The 21,799-nt window shown below is 47.9% G+C and overlaps 1 protein-coding gene across 12 annotated transcripts in view; it reads left to right on the forward strand.

Moving 5' to 3' along the window:
- The window catches only part of agrn (agrin), a 233,063-nt gene that overhangs the window by 180,212 nt on the left and 31,052 nt on the right, over positions 1-21,799 (forward strand). For 10 of the 12 annotated variants that reach the window (XM_031868913.1, XM_031868912.1, XM_031868916.1 and 7 more), the window contains 10 exons: positions 1,585-1,727; positions 2,379-2,484; positions 4,986-5,105; positions 5,720-5,884; positions 7,297-7,440; positions 9,239-9,363; positions 9,502-9,607; positions 13,895-14,329; positions 16,521-16,646; positions 20,095-20,222. In XM_031868913.1, the coding sequence (XP_031724773.1) occupies positions 1,585-1,727; positions 2,379-2,484; positions 4,986-5,105; positions 5,720-5,884; positions 7,297-7,440; positions 9,239-9,363; positions 9,502-9,607; positions 13,895-14,329; positions 16,521-16,646; positions 20,095-20,222 (1,598 nt within the window). The remainder of the gene's footprint in view (positions 1-1,584; positions 1,728-2,378; positions 2,485-4,985; positions 5,106-5,719; positions 5,885-7,296; positions 7,441-9,238; positions 9,364-9,501; positions 9,608-13,894; positions 14,330-16,520; positions 16,647-20,094; positions 20,223-21,799) is intronic. The other 2 variants (XM_031868921.1, XM_031868922.1) reach the window with 2 other exon arrangements.

The following is a 21,799-nucleotide window of genomic DNA, read 5'->3' on the forward strand; positions in this document are numbered from 1 at the left end:
GGAATATGAATGAACTACTCCTGCATTTCTCTTTCACTGTGTCTCACTGAGCTGGTAGTACAGTACACAGATACACGTAGCTGCCGGCGCCCCAGTTGTTATCGTTCCCTCTTCTGATCCGTTCTGGAGTCAGCCGACACCTCGTTTTTCAGATGACATCTCAGGAACCTTCAGATACCTGCGATAATGGCACCAGGCAGTTGAAAGCCATTAGCCCCGAGCATTAGCCCGTCACAAAATGTTACGTTTAACCGCGACTAGGGTTCACAATCGCTCAGTAGCTCCCCTCAGCAGATTCGAGGATTGTGGGTCGGAGGTTTTGCTGGCTCAAAATGGAGACGGAGCGAGTCCTTAACAAGTCCTGATGTTTGTGGAGGATGTCGGCCTCTCCACATCGACCACTCGAAGCTGTCACAGCCCATTGCTGATGAGCCATGTCAAAAGAACAGCCGAGGCTTTCATCTGCCCCTCCCCTGCACTGTGACCTGCTCCATAATCTACTTTAGAAGATGGGGTTATGCTAAGTGGCACTTCCATCACTACAACATTGATTTCACCATTAGAGGCGATGCATCAACACAGACGGGAAGAAGAAATAACACCTTGGTTATCTGATGTTTATTTTGAGTCGCTGGGATCTTTCAGTTGGACTGCATTCTTTCTTTCTTATATTTGGAATAAACAGATTTGTTTCAAATGAACTTTCTGCCAGCCCACGGGGTGCCTCTCACTCTGTCTGACATTCTCTCTCTCTGCCGCGCCGCTGCTTTCATTCCCTGCTTTCGCTCACGTCGCACCTAATCTCCCTCCGGAGTTCCACCAGAGGTGAAATTTGCAGCTTCAACAGCCGGATCCTCCCCCTGTCTGCCGCCTGCACTCTGCAAAACCCCCCGATTTTTGTTTTCCCAAAAGTGAAACTCATTGCTTACCGTGTGCTAGCGTGTGCGCAACGGTTCATCACTGACAACACTTCTGTTCGAGCAACACAAATCCCCGGTGATTGTTGGACGTGGTCTGGACCAGGAACGCACTTACTTGGATCCAGAGAAGTGCACTTTTAAAAACAAACAAAAGGCCTTCCAGGGTCACAGTTAAAGACAACTTTCTTTAAAGTCTCAGGCGATAATTAGATTTTACTGAACACTTTGCAATTAGTTGTATTCTCATATCAGGAGGCAGGCAACCATAGAGCAGTCCTTGCCACTTATTCTCTCTGCACACTTGGAGGCCAGAGTTAATAATTCGCTCCCCTTTTTGTCTCTGATTTAATTGAAATGAAAGGGATGCCTCGCTGGTGGTGCGGAGATGTTGCGTCTAATTTATTTAGTCAATCTCTTTCCCTCACTACAGTTGGTCATTATCTTGCACTACCAGCAGCGCCTTTGGTTCCCCCTCCCCACCCCCAGTGTGAGGGAAATGTAAATGATCCTCACTTTGTGGTGCTCCTAATGTGTAAATGTAGCCTTAACTTAAAGAGACATGAAAGCAGGACCCTGTCTCCGCCTGATGCACTGATAAAGGGACATCTCCCCCGTGTGTTTGATTGACGATGCTGTGTATTTTGTGGTGTGTTTGCAAACGCAGACTGTGGCTCAGGAGGGTCAGGCTCAGGTGCAGAGAGCTGTGAGCAGGACCGCTGTCGCATGTTCGGAGGCTCGTGGGACGAGGACGCAGAGGACGACCGCTGCGTCTGTGACTTCACCTGCCAAAGTGTGCCTCACAACCCGGTAAGGCCGCCACACGTGTGGCTTTGTCCTTAAAACACATTTAGTGCAATTTGCGTCCGGAACTTCTTTACTCAGCGTCGTAACTCAGACATCGGACATATGAGAGCTGCATCTCCACAGTTCATCAGGGATACATGCACATCATTTAGAAAGCAAAATGTGCAAATATAATAAGTTTTAAAAAATAAGATAAATCCACTGGGTTCACTGGCTCCATTACAAGATTATACTTTATTTTTAAAACACCCAAAGCATCATGGATTGGCAAAAACTTGAGGGAAGAAAAACAAAGACTATTATTACATTTTTGACAATACTCAGGCTCATAATGTCCTTTCAACACTGAATCGCTGACCCTGTGCTGTGCCATCCATATGCAGATATATTTCATGTGTGAAAAACCTTTGTACATACAGGCAAACACTCCAAAACATTTAAAACTGCATAAAATGGTTTTGTTTTGCATAACAAAAAATGGTCCTAGAACATGTATTGTACCATCGGCATGTCAACTGATAACACTTCTGAGTAAATAGGTGACTAAAATGTTACAATTTACTTTCATGAACTGAAAACACAATGGGAAAGGGTTGAAATTGTACGTGACCAGACATCGTATGTAACACTCAACTTTCTGTGATTCCTTTGTAGATTTGTGGCTCAGATGGAAAAAATTACAGCAACGAGTGCCAGCTGAAGAAGGCCAGATGTGAGAAACAAGAGCACTTGTTGATTCAGAATCAGGGAGCCTGTGCAGGTCGGTACATTACACCACTCAGAGTCAATGTCATTACAGTGTGCGCAAGCACGCTCGCCAAGACTCATTGTCATCGACATCCCATCTCTCCACTCATTCCATCCATTGACGGGGTTGCAATAGTCTGTTGTTGGAACACAATTCCGACAGCACTGCTGTTTGTCTCTCCGCACTGTGACCGTTGTAGCCGTAAGAAATGGTGGAGGTCAAGGTTAAATACCATGTGTATATTTATGCTCGGAGAACGTCGGCTCAACACACTCGAGGCCTTTCAGCGAGGCTCTCGTTCATATCTGGAAAACGGAGCGTTCCTCTGGGGCTGGCTGGCGTGCACAGATGAGAATCTCTCTCACGGGCACATGTATGGATCGAGCTGATAGTGGTAATGATGACTTACCCCGCCCCCGGACGTTCTGGACAACACACACCACAAAACCTGTGCTCACAAGCTTGCTTCTTAACCCTCGAGATGCCACTTCCCTCCTCTTGCTAAAATATTAAAAGAAAAACATTCTCTCTGCGTGTAAATAAATGGCATTCATCAGCCAGGATAATTGTCCGATCAGCGGCTAAGTAGCAAAGTTAGCCCTCGTCCTCTCCGTGGCTGTGTTAAATCAAGAGCCTTTTGCTCCGCTGCTAGCGCAGGTCGGGGAGCAGAGCAAAAGGCACTTAGGGGGTTTCATGTGATCATTCCAGTCGGTTTGATTCCCCGTGGGGGTAAAATAGAGGAGGATGGAGAGAGTTGAAGACAGAGTGAGACAGAGGGGGTTCGCCAGTGTTTTCACACATATCCCTACAGATTCTTCCCCTTCCCTAAGCTGGCCTCCTTGGGCACTGACTGTCACACCTCTCTCCCATCCGTGGATAATCAATCATTTTTTGAAGAGGCCCTCTATGGGTGCGAGAGCTCTGGGCTCTCCTCTCCTATTGGCAAATGGGGAAAAACTCCGATCTTGGGGAATTTCACTGCCCTCCACATTAGGTATGTAACGAGAAACTTCATTTGACCTCAACTGTAGAAGCTTATCAAAACATGCCAGCTCCCGCCCGCTGAGCATGAAGGCAACCTTGTGTTTTTGTGGTTCTGCTTTTAAAAACGTTACCTCTTTTGCATACGGTGTCAACAGTGTCATCTGCTGCGTGCACACTGGTAAAGTTTGCCTGTGATGGCATTTCAAACCATCTCTCGTAGCTTCCTAAAAACTCAAATCTGGGTCTGGGATTTCAGTCAAATCCAAAGAAACACTTATTGGTTTGCTAGATGAGCAAACGCGTGCAGATGTGCCCCTGCGAGAATATAAAAGCCTGGCTACAATCACTGCAGCGGAGGAAGCACAGCGGCAGAAATGTGAGGGTAATATTGCACGTCACAGCGAGCTGCATTGTGCAATGGCCACTGAAGAGGAAAAACCCTTGAAGGGTGGAAGAACATATGAAATTAAAAGTTCCCCTTGTCCTAATAGGCTCAGCACAGATAGCCGAATGGAGCGCTGGAAAGAGGCGAGTTAAATGAACTGTGTCCAAAGCCCATCTCTGGAGTGGGAAAGCACTGGAAAAAGAGCGGGCCGAGTCATCACCATTAGGCTGAGGCTCATATCCACACCAGTAACAGTGTGATTTATGGCCCCTGTATCTACAGCCTCCAAACTCTAAATGAGCAACACAAGAAACAGAGAGCGGGAGGTGAATAGAGAGAGACAGAGAAGGAAAAAAAGAAAATGGTGGAGGGGGAAGATTTCTGCTCGCTATCTCTACAACTTTTCTTTTCACCCCAAAGCCTGGAGAGAATTTGAACAATTATATTTCTGCCTTGGCCATTAAACAGACCGCCTTGTTCCTCTCACTGCATGTTTTGTTGCGACTCTTCCGATTTCTGGAGAAGCTCCAGGTTCCGGGAACACATTTGTCCTTTTTTATTTTACATTTTGTTGAATGTGGTTCTTTAGTCAGAGCTGTCGCACTAGTTTGTATACCGGTGCATCCTTAGACAAAGGAGCTCTCCACGCACCGTGCACAGACAGGAACTGCTTGGCACATTCCTTCACATTATGCAGCAGGCTTTCTGTCTCTCTCTTTTTTGGAAGGTTGTAGGGCAGCACTGCAATTCCATAATATTAGACAAGAACAAATGACGAAAACATGCCTCTTCGTAGGTGGTAAATGTCAGCCGCCGCACATTCACCAGCAAACGCCATTGTTTGTTTTCACTGGAGGTAATAGCATCCCCCCCTCCCCCCCCTGATTTTGAGCCATTGTGGAGAAAGTAGCAAATAGAATTGTTATCTTCAAGCCGGCTGCCAGTCTCTCCACCTCTGCCCCTCGAGCCAATCTCATTGTTGGCAAAAAAAAGTTACATGTTGCTCGGAGATTGTGTTCTCTAATCCCCCCCCCCCCCCCACTGCAATGACTTAAATGTTGGTGTTCTTCTTTCTCTCCTTGTGCCATCTCCCGTCTCCCGTCTCCCCTCATTGTTGGTATTATTTTTTTTCCCATCTCATCAGCGATTTCAGCCACATCTCTGCCTGAGCTGACGCCCCCCCAGCACTGCAGTCTGTCCATGTACGGCTGCTGCCAGGACAACATGACGGCGGCCTTAGGAGTCGGACTGGCTGGATGTCCCAGTAAGTCCCCTTCCACGTCCCTGTTGACCCCCGCAACTTCCATGTGATATGAGTTTGTTGTGTGCACGCACAAAAAAAAAAAAGTGAAACTTTAGATACTATCAGGCTATTTCAGCATATGGGACTTACTGTCCTTGACTGCAATTACCGTACCAGAGCTGCAGAGCTGAAAACGTTTCATCTTAATCCGAGGAATAATTATGATAATGTTGCACCATATCAACAGGAAAGATCTCTTCATCCGACGATCTTGACGAACGATAGCACGCAGACGGGGGGGGGGGGGGGGGGGGGGAGAAAATGCCTCATCAAGCCGTTAGCTAGGGGACACAGTATGGATGGAGAAAATGCAGACTTAGAAATAAAGATATACAGAGATTTAGTAAAGAGGAAACTCACCTAAGCACACTTTATCCACCTCTTTATTTGTGGAATAGGGCTTACCCAACGTCTGAGCCCAGTATGAATCTTTGATGCAGAATTTCCGTCATAGTTAGCAGAATTCAGCTGTGGTAGATTATGTGACGATAGGGTATTTCAAAGTGAGAATAAGCACAAACCAGTGTGTGTGTATCAGAGTAGAAGCTGCATCAATGTTGCTCTGTTCTCCTCAGGTACCTGTCAGTGTAATGTCTACGGCTCCTACAAGGGGACGTGCGATCCGGCCACGGGCCAGTGCTCCTGTAAGCCGGGTGTCGGGGGACAGAAGTGCGACCGCTGCGAGCCGGGCTTCTGGAACTTCCGTGGCATCGTGACAGAGAACATGAGCGGCTGCACGCGTAAGGAATCTTCTTCTTTGTGCCTGTGCCGACTGGGGCAAATGCACTTGCGCTTCACTGTTCCATGTGACCGCAGCAGTAGGAGCAGTAATTTGCTGCAGCGCTAGTCTCTGTATTTATGCTGCTTTTATGTTGGTTATGACATCCTTATACGTTCTTTCCGTGAAGGGTCAGTTCAAACTAATTACAAAAAAACAAACATATTTTCTCGGTTACTTCAAGTGGTATCCAGCCTCGCATAGGGTTGTGGTTTTGTTTGGATTGTCGAATAAATTATTACTATTTGTATAGCCCAATAAAGCCTCAAATCAGTTCGCTTCAGAGGATTTTACTATCTTCAAAAAAAAAAGTTTTAAAAGGGGCAAACCTCAGGAAGAACAATAGAGGAGAGATCCCTCTTTTTACTGTTTGGGAGCACTGTGTTCGTCCCAAAACCAATGTCCTGGTTACTCTGGATAATCCATAGATTTCTCTGGGGACAGAGACTACTTTCTAACAAAGGAATAAATAGTCCCTTTTTAAAACTATTGGCTGTGGGAACCCAGCGTAACAGGGAAACCGGTTCTGGAAACCACATCTTTGAACAAAACAAAATCCCCACTTACAGTTTTGGGATGGAGCCATGAACCTTTTGAGACAGATATCTCAAAACCCGGACAAACAAAACCAAATCGACATGGCAAGATACCACTGGAGGTAGATTTAAAAGAGAGATTTCTCACTGAATTGAAAGTAAATAACCAGCTTCTGTCGATAAACTACCTACGTCTGATACATATTCAGCTTAACTATTTGATCGTAGGTTTTGAAGAAAGAAATCCTACTGTTTCCTTTAGTCCTGTCAAAACTGTATTGAACGAAGTGTTTTCATTTGTATTCAAGTGAAGAAGGGGGTCAGGACCCCTTGTTTGTCTTGGTGTAATGCAATATGGTGACCAGCTCGTGTCCCGCCGCTACGGTATCATAGGATACCCTCCCAACACCGCAGAGCATTTTCAGTCAACAGCAGGAAGTGTGCAGGTACATCACCCGTGGCCTGACCTTAACAAGGTTTACCCACAGTAAGCAGACAGCACACTGACTGCACACCGAAACCAGATCCAGCAGGAGAGGAGGCGGGAAAAAAACAGCACATCATTGATTCTAGGAACATGATGCGGTTGCTGTCCTTTCCCTGGGGTTGTTTTCTGGAGTTTCTGTTGCGCACTCCTCCTCTCCGACTGTGGCCCCTAAGGCTGGGTTCACCACCCTCGACTCTTAAGACATGGATGTATCTGACGCAAAGTTCAGAGGCTAAGGTTGCCTCAAACCAACTGTGTACACAATAGAAACCGAGCTATTCTCATCCCTTTTCCTCTCATTGTCTCTAACTGGTACTTGTTTTCTCATCAGTCCTTCTTTTTTTTCATCAGCGTGTAACTGCGACGCCACGGGCTCGGTCCGGGACGACTGCGAGCAGATGTCGGGTCTGTGTTCCTGCAAGACGGGAGTGAAGGGCATGAAGTGCAACGTGTGTCCAGACGGAAGCAAGATGGGCATGAACGGCTGCGACAAAGGTAATACGGGAGAGTACCAAGGCGACCGGTGGAGCGTTGATGAACCACATAAACGGCTCCTCCCCGTCATTCTCAAGTGTTTGTCCGCCGCCTGTCTGATCCGTGAGATCAGCCCCGTCTCTCTCTGTCTGCTCTTCACATCCATCTGGTTTATTGGCACAGGGAGAGAGTGGCTGCAGGGCAGCTCATCCATAGTGATTTGTAAAATACTGGAGTGTACAAATGACACGTTCGCAACACGTCGCCCATTGATATTTTATTTTCTGGGCCGTCACGCTCCATTTTTAGACACTCGCATTTGTATGTTTATACTTCTGCATGAGGACTATTAATTACTTGGATTAATAACTGGAAACAGCCCCAGTGATTGCACAAGCTAAAAAAGCCAGTTGAGGGAAAGGTTAGGTCCCGCTGCGGGGGCCTGCAGCTTCTTGATTAAGATGCACCATCAGATATCGACTGGAAGTCAAGAGCTTAATGAAGCCGGCAGTCCCGGCACAGTGGTGGGGCACACCGCCACACACCCGGCTAGATGAAAAGACAGAGGAGTGGTAGCACATGAAAGTGGGAGCTAAGGGATGGGGGGGGGTACTCTAAGCCTCCGTGATGTTGCAGCAATGCAAAGACCCCACACTCGCAGCCCGGCAGGTGGATGGCTGAGCTCCCCGGCTGCAGCTCATGCAGTGGCAACTTCAAGGCTTCAAACGCTCCTTTGGAGGGCTTCGGGAGAGATCTGTGGAGGGGAAAAGAACAAAACGAGCAAAAATATCCTGAGTGCACATCTTTACACAAGTCTTTTTAATTATGTTTTATACTGTAAGGCAGTTGAGGCAAAATGCTGTGGTCTATGAAAGCATGAATAATTCACACTGTGTGATGCTCAGGTAACGAGACGTTTTTTAAAATCACATTACCGCTGCACGACTGTGGTTGTAAAGACACTAAAAACAGGACAGTCACTTAGAGGAGGAAAACACACCGGGGTAATGGAACCATCTCGCAGCCCTTTCTCCATCTCGACGTGCGAGGCGTCGGGGGTTGTGGCTGCGTCCTGGTCATTAAACCAGGTTTGAAGTCTGAGAGCTGTTTTTTATTCACGCAAACATACGACAGCCAAGTCAATTTTATTGATACAGCCCAATATCAGAAATTACAAACTTGCCTCAGCAGGCTTTAAAATCTGTATCAACACCAGACTTTCATTTGCAGCAGATAAGGACCCCCCCCCCAAAAAAAAAAAAAAAAACTACGTGGAAAAAAAATGGAAGAGCAACTGAGGAGGAATCCCTCTCACAGGACAGACAGACGCGCATCTGTTGTATGTGCAGAATAACCTAATAAATAACTTACAATACAGACAATCTATAAAAGAAAAATGACAAATATCTTGTGAACATATATTATAATGGGACTGTTATAGTAGCGGTGCAATTTGGGGCAGAACCATGGCAACTAGGCACAACCATGATCCAAGGCAACCTGCAAGACGACAGCTGTTATCAACAGCTGGACTGTTGCTCTACTATTAACATACAGTGTATATGAATGTGTTACAGACTCAGAAACACTTCTTTTGGTTTCATTACTCTTAATATTGAATAATGATTTATAGATTTTGAGAAATCAATCTCATTTATATTTTAGTAAACATACGCAGGACGTTCTGTAATTGTGAAAGCTTTAAATATGCATGCAAATGTATCTTTCCAATTTAGATGCACATTTCCGTTGCTATGAGCTGTGTGATTATGGGACCGTACGGAACGTGTAACAGCACAGACCCCCTTTCTTCCCACAGGTCCCGAGGCCCCGGCTTCATGCAACGAGTTAGTGTGCCTCTTCGGAGCTACTTGCATGGAGGAGAACGGCCAAGCCCACTGCGAGTGCCCCCCTCCCGACTGCGATGAGAAAAACAAAACCAAGGTGGGTCTTTCAAACCGTCTGCACTTACAGTAAGGAATAAGAAGTTTTGCGACGGGAAGACATCGTGTCGGTGGCCTGCGGGGAGTTAACGTGTGTTCCCGTCTCCCAACACTCTCCGTCTCTGTCACTGTGGAGCAGGTGTGCGGCTCAGATGGGGTGACCTATGCCGACCAGTGCCAGCTGAGGACCATAGCCTGCAGGCAGGACGAGGACGTCACAGTGCAACACTTTGGACAGTGCACAGGTGAGCCCCGTCGTAGGCACCATGCATCACGCGTCGCACGGTCTGGAACTGGTGTCACCCCCCCCTGCCCTCGATCAAAAGATAATAACCAGTGCCACGGGGCCCCACATTGTCCTCCCTCCCTTCCTCCTTCCTCCCAAAGTAAAGTCACAGCAACGTGTATGCGGAGTTACCTTGACTGATTTTGAGTCTACAAGAAATACATGATATTTTTTTTCTCAAAAGACATATTTCAGGTTCATGGACAAGATCAAACTCGCATGTAAGGAGTTATTTGTCTTAAGGTTCTCTCTCTGAGGATTCTGCATTTTCATTGTTTGTAATACTCTTTCTCAAGCTTATTATTATTTAGTTTTATTTCTATTTAGTACATAGAGTACGGTAAAGTAAGCCCCGTCCTCCCTCTACACGCCGCCAGGTGGGAGCAAATATCAAGTGTGACTCTGGAGAAAAGTTAGAGCAAGAAAGAGAGAGAGAGATGTTGTAGCGTTTTGAAAACAACGGCTCTGTGCTTTGACTGAAGTCTCGCGATCCCACAAGACACCAACGGCACTTCGTTTTTTGCTCTCGCGCCGCTCATTGGGTATGAAGGCGGATGTAGAGCACGGTGTGTGTGTGCTGAGTAAAAGGTAAAAGGTCTTGCCCGCTTGGTCCAGATGCTGATGGACATTGTTTGGGTCGGTGTAACAGGCGCTGGGACGCGCGCCAAAGGCCGTGGGTTTTTCATGTACAGTGAAGTTGTCGCACCGACTGCCAGCTTGCACTCACAACGGGGTTCTAGAGAGACGCCGCCGGCTAAGCTCAGCAGGGGGGGGGGAGAAGACGAGTGCCAGCTGTGTGCTTCTGGCCACGAGCCACTGCCAGGTGCCTCGCATTTTTTGGGGTGGAAAAATGTTCATTCAACCTCTTTGCTCAGTGGGCACAGATCAAATACCGTGTCACCAGCCCTCTTTATCTCCCTTTGAGCACTCTCTTTCAGGCCCAAACTAGGTCATATCCAAAGGGGGGGTTGGGGAGTGGGGGTGCCGGGCTGTTGACACGGTCTGTGTTAAGCTGTGGTTGCAGGTACACGGATAAAGAATCCAAAAATATGCTCAGCCAGTGATCGACAAGGCTTTGATAAGTCCCCGAACATCTGGCACTTGCAAATTCGGTGCCCGTGGGTTACCAGAGGGGGGGGGGTCAAAATCCAGTCTGGTTTCACATTCCTCTGTTGCCTGGCAATAGAGATGCGGGGTTGTGTGTAATTCCTCACCTAGCGTTGCTGCACACAGAAGGCAAGATGCCTCGCAGCGGACTCTCTCTCTCTCTCTCTCTCTCTCTCTCTCTACTCTCTCTCTCTCTCTCTCTCTCTCTCTCTCTCTCTCTCTCTCTCTCTCTATATTGAATCCTCAGGGGAGGAAGAGACAGGCGAGCTCTTGGGCCCCACCAGCAGCCACAGAAGATCTTTTAATTTCTTTTCCCCCAGATGTGGTCGCACTGCGGGTAGCTGCTCCGCCGCCGCCACCGCTGTCGGCTCGGGGGGGGGGGGTTAGATCTCGAGCTCATTTCACGTGTGGCTGGGTGCGAATTAGCATTTGCTCTGCCTCCGCCCCTCGCCGCGGCGCAGCTCTGCCCACCCCCCGCCCCTCCACCCACTGTTTACATGCAGTGCTCCCAGACTCCAGGCCCTCCAAGCACTGGCACGCGGATGCTCGCTGAGCTGCTATGCGACCTCACAAAAGAGCAATGCCAAAAGGGCCTGCATAAATGAGCGACAATTGATCCTTTTCTTTTACATCATTGATCTGTCGCAACTTTTTTACGATACCACAGAGTGCGACTACTGCAGCACAGTCGGGCTCACTAATGGGGCAGACTGGTGAAAGAATCGTGCAAGATGAAGCTCCTTAAAATGTGCTCTGCTTGTGACAAGAAAGAAAAGAAACTGTGATGTTACCCAGCTCTCTGTGAAGTCTAAAAAGCACAGCCACAGAGTGTATAGGGAGGGAGTTTTTCTCGCTCAGCAAAAGATGAGGCCATATCTGAGCAATCAAGCAAAGAAAAAATAATTCTAGAGCTATGTTGTATAAAGCATCAGAGGGAGGGCGTTTGGACCGATGAGCAAATTCTGACACCAGAGGGGGGGGGGGATGGCCACGAGGTTGGCAATGACCTGCCTCTCCCATATGGCGTTATCACCTGTAGGTTTGTGGCAAATTGGCAGCGAATGCCAGCATATGGCATCGGGAGCCCACCGCCCCGCGTGTTAGGGTCTGTTCCTTCACCATCTCCTCGCCGTGTCCTGCCATTTTCTCTCATTACACAATCCCTCATTCTGTTCCCACTACTGTTGGCCTTGCCACACTCTCCCCCCGCTATAGCTTTATTAACCTGCTCTTTTTTTTTTTCCTTTCTCTTATCATTTTCTTCTTGGCTCTTGCGGTTTCCTCGTCTTTCCCCCTTCCGATCTCCTGTATCCAGATTCCTCCTCCTCCTCCTCCTCCTCCTCACTGAGCGCGGCTGACACCTCAAACAATCTTAATAACCGGCTTTCAACAATAACTGCACGGTTGAGACAAGGCGAGATGACAGTGATTATTTTTTTTTCTTTTCCCTCTCTACCATGTGACACAACTGTCCATTGCTCCACTGAGAGTAAAATAAGCACACACACACACACAAGAAACGGGACTGTTAAACCTGATTAAGAGGAGCATCAGCTGAACAGACTGTGCTGTCAGTCCCTCTTTCCTCTTTCAGACGCGTTTCTTTTCTTTCCTTATCCCATGTCACGGAGCTCGCTGCTCCAGATATGCACACACACACACACACGCACACACACACAAACACACATTAGATACTTCCCAGGGAGCGAGCCGCCTGACGCTAAGCTTGGCACCTGACTGACAGGTGTAGCCAAGAGGAAAGGCAACGCATGCCACTGTTCTTGGCGATAGCATCGCTGCTCTGCTGTATATAGAGGGGAGCTATATCTGCCGAGCTCTAAGCTGACCCCCCGAGTGTCTCCCGGGCTTTTTAGGTATCGCATTTCGCACCTTGGTGAGTAATTGCCAATCAAATAGGCGATTATAGCAGTGTAATTAAGTCCTGCACATTATGTTAGGCAAATCCTAATGAGGCGCAAATCTGCAGTATAGGGTTTTTTTTGTGTGTCTTTTTTTAATCTTCTGTTCATTGTCACCCACACACCTATACCTGTGGGATGAACGTCAGTATTGTCATGCCTGCTTGCCTCGGCTCAATCTGAAGTGCTCTCTTAACGTAGCATCTCCCCGCCAACTCTCTTCTCCCCCTCCCCCCTCAGGAGTTTTTGTCCTATTTATCGTTCTTTTATCGCAGCCAGTTTGTCCTTTTGCACCACAGCTTTTTGCATGACGGTCTCTCTGCAGAGAGCCTCTTCTCTCTTCCCTCATTTGGATGGATTTTTAAATAAATGTTTGTGTGTGTGTGTGTGTGTGTGTGCGCGTGCCTGTGTGCATCTGCTGAACAGCGGCGTGTTTGCGGTGGCGTTGACGGATGCTCATGCTCTCCGCGAGCAGCATGCAGCGCTCCGTCTTTGAAGCCGGAGTTAAAGCCAGCTTCTTTTGCCCCATTTCTATCAATCATTCATCACCGTAAGGCACTGGCTGTTGGTGATTAAAGCTTTGCTACTGGAGGGCAGCATTTGAATATGGATGTATAATTCATGTGCATTGGCACATGCACACAAACACATTCCATATGTGTGCCCACACAAGCATTGACACCGACTGGAGTAGTTTAACCCTGTCTGGGCAACATAACTCATCTGCAGGCGAAACCCACTGCAGTGCATACAGCTCTGAATGCAGTGCGTCATCTGTTGGCGTATTCCTGATCCAGTCTGCATATAGATGCACTTTCATTACTTAAGGTCTGTCTGATAAAGATTCTTGACATCCCATCCATTGCGGGTTTTTAATCAGAGGTTGCTTTTACAAACAGGAGTCTGCATATGTGTGTGTGTGTGTGTGTGTGTATGAGTGTGTTCTTTTTAATGTAATTTCATAATGATATTGTTAAGCATCAGGGAGAAGGGTTGGACCATTAAAAAGGACATAATGATTCGGTAAATTCAGAGGTAAAAAGTTATTGTCAACAGTAGGTTGTGATGAGTGGCTTTGTTATGCTTCATTGGCTAATGTATTTATTTCCTTCGGTGTGATGTTCGAGGTTGTAATGGAGTTATGTGAAGCGAAATCAAAACATTTTCATCTTTGCTCAGTCATTCATCCATTCCTTGCTTCCTCCCCTTCCCTCCACCAGAAACCATCTCTGAGCCGGCAGACCGACCCACCCCCAACCCCTCCGCCACCACCCCCGACTCCACCGCCGCCGCCACCATCACCACCCCAGCCCCATTCCACCCAAACATGGTGTGGGCCATCCCGCCTCCGAGGACGGAAGCAGCGGAGACCACCGGGCGGCCCCCGGCCACCTCCCACTTTTCCACCCTCATGCACAACCGAGCAAACCACCGCCACTCCAACCCCATCCTGCCGCAGTCCGCCGCCACCGCCCACTCCCCTCGCAGCCGCCCCGTTCCCTCCAGCGCCGCCGCCAGCTCCTTCGAGGACTCGGGCAGTGGGGAGCCAAGCGGGGACGACCAGACCGAAGAAGAGGAGGAGCAGGAGGAGGAGCAGGAGGAGGAAGCAGGTAGCGGCATCCCAACGGAGGACCGTCGGGCAGAGGAGCCTGTTGGTAAATCACTGCTCTTTCACTTCATTACCCATAATGCTTAGAGGGGTGTGTGGGAGGGGCTTTTTCTTTCTCCCAAGAAGGGGTTGGACAAAGTCATAGTCTCTTCTTAGCTGACATCCCAACACATCCATGCCATCATCTGTTAATTGAAAGCTAACATCAGCACGGGCTTCTTTATCTCTATGCAAATTGTCTTTGAGGACACAAATGTCAAAGCTGGGCATGCGGGGGGAGAGGAGTCTTTGTAAACAGATGTCGTTTGTGTCATTTCCACTCGCACAAGATGTATATCTCAATGTCGGAAAACAACGTATCTGCATGGGTCACCGTTGCTACATCATCCATGCTCTTTCCTCCCATTCCAACGGCGCGCTCTCAACAGCTCGCAAAAACAAACCCAGGCTCTGTAAAATAGACTCTCGGCAGGCCAGATGAAACTGCTGGCCCGCATCTGGGGATCTTTGGAGCCTGACTTGACAGGCCGATGTGACTGGGAGGTTGAGGTGTGTGTGTGCGTGTGTCGAGGCTGCGTATCGTGTCACATGACTAGTCTCAAATCTTTCTCGACATGCCCTCCTGACTGTAACAGCAGGCTGCCACTTTCTGAGGCCTCGTGCTGGGACAAGGGAAAGACTGAGACTTTTCAATCAGACCTTCTTTTTTTCCATTTTTCTGTTTGTTGTTTTCCACCCATCTGTCCACCTCGCCTGACAGCTCGCAGTAACAGGACAGGATTGATGGAACAGCGTGGCCCCGGCGTGCTCTTCCTCGGCTCTTCCTCCTCCTCGTCCTCCCTCTCCCAGAGTCTTAGATTTATTCTCTTGTCAGAGGCTGACCAGAGTGCTCGGTGGCGCGAGAGGCATGTAGCCTGTCTGCCAAGGAGACATGGTGTCTCGTGGCCGTCTGTGTGTTTTGTGTGCGAGTGAATGTGTACCGAAGCATACTCTGTACAGGGCAGATTTCAACATGGATATTTAAATCTACACTAATCTGTGTCTTCATAATTGTGTGTTTGTTTGTTTGTATATGTGTGTTGAGGTCTTATCTTTGTTTTGTGTCTGTGTGTGTGTGCGTGTGTGTGTGTGTGTGTGTGTGTGTTAGTCTTATCTCCCGCTCCTCATGCCACTGAGTTTGTCCAATTCTGAGTGCACATATCACTGTCTGAGTGTATAAATGTGAGCAGGCCAGAGGTGTGCGTTTCTACCTGTTTTTGTATCCGCTCTCTGTTGAAATCTTCTCTTATCTGTGGCCTTGTGTGTGTGTGTGTGTGTGTGTGTCTGTGTATTTATTTGACAGCTCTTATGGCTCCCACTGGAGTCATGCCGCGTCCCCTTGCCAATGTGACCGGCCCTCTTCCCCTTCCCCCCCACCAGCGCTCTCCTCTCTGGCCCAGCATCTGTAAATCTGCAGACTGCACGCCAACAGATGCCCTATAAACCCCCTCCTCCCTCCTCTCGCCTCCTTTGACCGCGAGTCCTTGAGCCGGACGTCCCACGCCTCTGACGTCTTTACGACTTGTTTAGCCCCTAGCTGTTTGCCTCCACGATTATTTCTAATCTCTGTGCGGCCATAAACCGCACCACTTCCACCAAGACACCCCCCCCCCCCACCAACACCATCATTAGCGAGGACGGAGCTTCGCTGCCGTTGCACGCTGTCATCCTTCAAAGGGAGAAAGCCCAGCCACTTTAATGTCTTTTATGTCCCGAGATAGCCAGATATACAGGGACTGTAACACAAACACGACTGTATGGTTTTTTTTTTTTCTGTTCTTCTGGGAAGCCTTAAAGGCAAGTGCTAGCCAATCGACAGTGAGCTGTTATCATATCCCCTCATCATATAAAGTGCTCTGTGTGTGACACGACTAGCAACAGTGCCCATTATGTGTTCTCTGCCTGACAAAATGAGTTCCAGGTGTAAAATCAATTCCCATGAAAATGCCATATAATCGCTCCCGACAGATGCCTCTATTAGCGTCCAATCACAGGTCAGCAGACTGAAAACTCACGGCCATCTGCCGAGGCGAGAGCCAGTTGTGAGAAAACAACCGATCTTTACCTCAGCAACACGGCCGATCGCCAGAGTCTAAACAAGTCTCTCTCCTCTGGCTCTCAATGATATATGCTGGCTTGAATTTATGCATTTTCTAAAGCTTCATGAATTATTATGATGTCCTATGTATCTCCCCCAGATCCCACGCTGGCATCCACCACTGTACCCACGGCCGAGGACAGGTCGTCCTGTGACAACACGGAGTTTGGCTGCTGCCCCAATGGCAAGACACCGTCCAGCACTCCAGAGGGCGCCAACTGCCCCTGTAAGTCCAGAAGCCTCTTCAGAGAGCACTTTCTCTGCCTTTAATATTTCCTCTATATCACCCTGTTCTCCCTCCTCTGTGTGTCTGCCTCCTGTTTAGCAGGTACTCTATTATTAGAGATGATGTCCTGTTGTCATTTCATGTTCCTGGGGTTCGCCATCCACGTCCTAAGATTACAGTAAAACCGCTGCAGCACTTCCGGTTCGCTTTTTGACAATAACGCTTTCTTTCTGAGAGCGAAATGAGAGGTTCAGTACCACTTTCATGCCCGTGTGTTAAGCATGGAGCTGGAGCCGGGAGAGGGTTAGCCTAGCTTAGCATAAAGGCTGGAACCAGAGGGAAACGGCTGGTGTTATTAACACCTCGTCTTTATAGTTTTAGCGAAAGTTATTTGCATTTTCCTAGCGCTTTCGCATATTAACATTCACCCTCTTTGTCTCGACAAAGGGAGCGTTCTGCACCACAAATTGTTGAGCACGTTTATGTTGTAGGGATGAACTTTTAGCTTAGCTTCGTAGCTTTTCCAACTCATGGAACGAAATCCCAGAATTCCCACTTTGACATTCTGTTGCTCTTAGTGTTTAGAGCTGACAGCTCATGTGAATAATCAACTGTTTTTATTATCACTGCGCAGAATGCTATCTTTGTTCTTCTTACGTCTTTTCTCCTATTCATAACCGCCATTTTTTTTTTTGGATGCATTGAGAATCAACACGATATTTTGAATGTTTACTTCAGGAATAGTGATATTGTGCCATCTGCCTTGAACAACCAGATGAACAGGTGCTATTTTTTTTCCGCTGCGATGCTTTCATGAATCACCACCCTCATATGTAAATGATCATATTGGCAGGTGGCAGGAAATAAAAAAAAAAAAAACTGGAATCCGTGGTTATGAATTTGACGACACTGACTCTAATATTAGTCGTACCCTGAGTCATCGTCATATTTTAGGGCCCATGTGCCTCGGTTTATGAAAAACCATCAGTGTCTCTATTCCTTCACTATTTAATCTCCCCACACACACACACACAACTTCTTCTCTTTATCATTTGGTAGCTCCCCCTTGAACTATATCTCTCTCTCTCCCCTCAACTCAGTCAATCTCACTCCAGTCTTGCATCAGCTCGTTTCTCTCTGGAGTTGAGCAGCGAGAGAGCCGAGAGACTACCAGAGGCCGACGAGCGCTGTTGTACCAATCAGCGCCTTCTGCCAGACTCCGTTCATAAAGATAAAGGGCTTCTTTCTCCCATATGCTCCTCGATCCCCCCCCCCCCCCCCCCTCCCCATCCCACCGTTGTAATCTGCCCTCTATTTGTCCCTCCTAAATCCCTCCTATTTGAAAGGAGGGATTCTTCTCGGCACCAGGCCATGACTTGAAAGAGCTGAGGCCACAAATTAGCGCGCAGAGTTGCATTTCTGGCCCGTCGAATGTCCCAAATCCTTCCGATAAACCAGACGAGTTCGGCAGCGCGCAATCCATAGATGCGAAGATGCGAGGCCACCTTTTGCCTTCCACAGACCGCCTGCCTGTTTGTTTGTTTCACGGAGTTAACAACCAAACAGAAGTGAAACACGGAACGCCACGTCTGTTGAGGTTGGATTTGATGTAATTTGGCCCCAAAGCCAGACGACAGAATCACGTGCTGTACGCGCACGCCCGTGACAGCTTTTGGCTGTAAGACAACGGTTGTAACAAATCCACTAAAGCCTGTAAATATTTATCACAGCCAACAATGGTGGCACACCGCCGATCAATACTTCATTCAGCTCAAGTGTTACCAATAAAAGCAGGCAGAGGCGATGGGCTGATCGATACGCCCCGATCTTTTTTTTTTTTTTTCTCCTTTTTGCTCATTAGAAGTGAAATGACACGTCCCTCGCACAACAATATCAATCGTCCGCCATCTCACTGCACCGTCCGATGTATTGACGTGCACCCGGCGGTCTCAAAACGCAAAAGGACTAATTTTCGGCTGTACCAATCTTCACATTTTATTTGAAACATCAAACGGTGAAGCGGCTCAAGGTTGAGCTCGGGGCCACACGTCCACTCGCTCATGGAGATCATTCTGGGTTCATTTGTTCAGGTATTGAGGTAGCCTCCTCTGAGGTCTCTGTAGGCTTCAGTGCAACACTGGTCCCTGAGTCTGATCAAATCTCTGCAGGTCCTCCATATGTCACATTTAAACGAGGCAGCGGCATCCATACGACGTCAAAGATAATGACCAGCAAATGCTCATGTGGAAGTTAATAACACGCAAAGCTCCAGCGACTGTAAACTCTTCCATTTGCCAGTGAAAGTCTGACAAATCCATTACACTTTACAGTTCACTAGCATCTGATAAGTCAAATAGCTCTGTCCCTCCTTTCATCCCTCTCTTTCTTTCTCTCGTTACGAGAAAAATCGGAAAATCCCCCTCTCTGATGTTTGTCTTCGTAGCAGATTAAAAGTCAGATCACTCCTCCTCCCCCCCTCTCTTATCGGCTAAACCTCGCCCATTTGCCTCGTTTTTTATGGCCACCGCCGCCGCATGTGAATCGATGTGTGCTGCCCCCTGAAAGCACTGTAAAGACCAGAGAGGGGGGGGGACCACGAGTGGGGCGGGTGCCTGTCTGCAGTCCTCTTCCTGCAATTTTTTACCAGGCTGTGCCAGTCACCGATCTGGCGGCATTAAGGAGACAATTACGGCTATCTTTCACGATAATCATACAAGTGCTCTTCCCGTCCCCCCCCCCTCGCGTTGCTCAGGCAGGGGCAGCCGTGATTGATTTGGGCAATTTGTTCTGCTGATTACGAGCGGCGTGGCATCAGTGCCTCGCACGCTCCTCCGTTCTCCACCTCGCACACGCACACAAATCCCCTCCGCTTTCAGCTTTATTTCAAGCTCCCATCTCTCTGAAAGCTGTACAGGAAAAAAAACGTATAGAGCTGATAAATGTTGGACAACATAACCCCCAAGGTCGCACAGGGAGGCTCACTCTTTGCTGAAGAAGGCACTTTTGAGAGTGCCTGTGTTGTTTTTCCTTCATGTATTTGTGTGTCTGTCTAACTTGTTGTCTTTTTACCCAGCCCTCCATGCTTCGGCCAGCTTTTGGGATGAGTCTCAGTCTGGTAAAACTGGCCCATGTTTCCACCTTCCCTTCCCTTTGCTTCTTCGTTCCTTCCTTCCTTCCTTCTCTCATGTCTCACAGTCCACCTCCTCCACCACCACAACCTCCACCCAAAACTCCAGACCCTCTTCAAACCCCCCACGCAATCAGCAACAAACTCACTAACCTCCCCTCGTCAAACACACACAAACACACAATCCATCACTAACCCGAAACTGGCACTACCCCGAAAAACGAGCACCGTGTGAGGGCATCGGGAACCGCGTGATAGACGAAGGTTTGAGCGTTGGTGTTTCTGTGTCACATCCTCTTTCCTCGCCTCCTCTCCTTCCAGCCACCATGAAGTTCAGCGGTTTCCTGCACTTGGACCAAGTGGAGGGCCAGGAGATTTTCTACACCCGCGAGATGGAGGACCCCAAGTCTGAGCTGTTCGGAGAGACGGCCCGCAGCATAGAGAGTGCTGTAAGTGCATTCAAGTAGCCTTAGTGATATTTGTTGGCTACATCTGCATCTAAAGACGTTGTTTTTCCCAAATGAACTTGCATTTTGTTGTTAAAATGAGACTCTGACTTGATTTAATACGCTGAGAGGGTTTACTTGGTCTGGCGTGACCAGTAGCTTATGGTCCCATTTCACTTGCTTTCATCCAAGATCCCGTAATGACGATGTCTTTAAAGCTGCACTTATCAATGCTTTTGCACTTTATCGATGGATCGAATGACTACGTAAAGTGAAAGGTGTCTCTTGTGAGGAGCCAACAGAGAACACAGATCTCCGCCAGTTCTACTGAGTCATTTTAGCCTCTTTTAGTTTGTTTAGATTGTTCAATTAACAGCGCTGTAAAGCAACTGACCCAAGTGACGATTGCCACCTCTGCACACAGTGGAGACCGTCTAGCTTTCAATCTTGCATTTTTCCCGAGAATCTTCACGGCGAGAGTGAAGTCCCAAGCCTCTGGAACAACATTCAAAGCGTCTCGAGACCCTAAAGCCCTTCACCTAGAGCCAGACTAATCAAACGTTGAGCTCTGGCAGGCAGGCAGGTTTCATTGCAAGGTTTTAGAGACTTGACACCCCTGAAGCTGCTGAGTAATATTCTGTCACACTGAGCTGGAGTGCTTTCTCTGGACGGAGATCTGATAGAAAAATAACAATGATAAAAAAATATATATATTATTATAGCATACACATCATATCAGCGGGAGACAACATAGCCTGGCTGATACTTGATTTTTAATAAAAGGGGAGTATTGGCAAACTGAATATAGTGTTTGAATTCCATTTTCTTTTACCCGGTTATCCTAGCAAAACAAGACTCTTCACCAGATAGTGTGTGTGTGTGTGTGTGTGTGTGTGTGTGTGTGTGTGTGTGTGTGTCAAACTACGAATTTCCTCACATATTTTGCTGACTGATTCAGGATTTCCACATAATTTGGCAGACTCTTTTAACTTCAGGCACAGCATAAAAGCTTTAGGGCTGAGTAAGCACAGAACCTCCACCAGGCTTCCAGAACTCTTCAAGTATATTAAGACAACTCTAAAAAATAAAAATAGCTAACAGCTCTCTGCAGACTCGCGCAAAGACTAATTTGTCAATCGCCTCGCCAAGCACTTCAGAACGCAGCATCTCATGTGAGATTAATTAAGATGTTACAGATATTTGAAAAATCAAGCCTTTACTCCGGATATGAGTCTCGTGGGTTCGGATGGCCAAGATGCCGGTCACTGTTAGCCGAGGCCGAGGCCGAGGCGGGCATAGAGCATGTACACGGTTCAGCCTGCTCGAAATCTGCTTTCTCGGTTAAGCTCAGACCTTTGAACAAATGCCTCTGTTGTCAAGCCAGGGCCTCGCTCCTCTGATGAAATGGGGATGTGTGTGTGTGTGCGTGTACCCGCGTTTGTGTCTGTATACACAGTACACATCTACCAGCTGTTGAATCGGTGTCACTAGCCCCCACTGGGACCTAATCTACTACCTCACAGCGATTTTTGAGTGTGTGTGTGTGTGTGTGTGTGTGTGTGTGTGTGTGTGTGTGTGTG

The sequence above is a fragment of the Anarrhichthys ocellatus genome, unplaced genomic scaffold, assembly GCF_004355925.1.
Source record: "Anarrhichthys ocellatus isolate YVR2014 unplaced genomic scaffold, GSC_Weel_1.0 scaffold44, whole genome shotgun sequence".
In the NCBI taxonomy this organism is placed as follows: Eukaryota; Metazoa; Chordata; class Actinopteri; order Perciformes; family Anarhichadidae; genus Anarrhichthys; species Anarrhichthys ocellatus.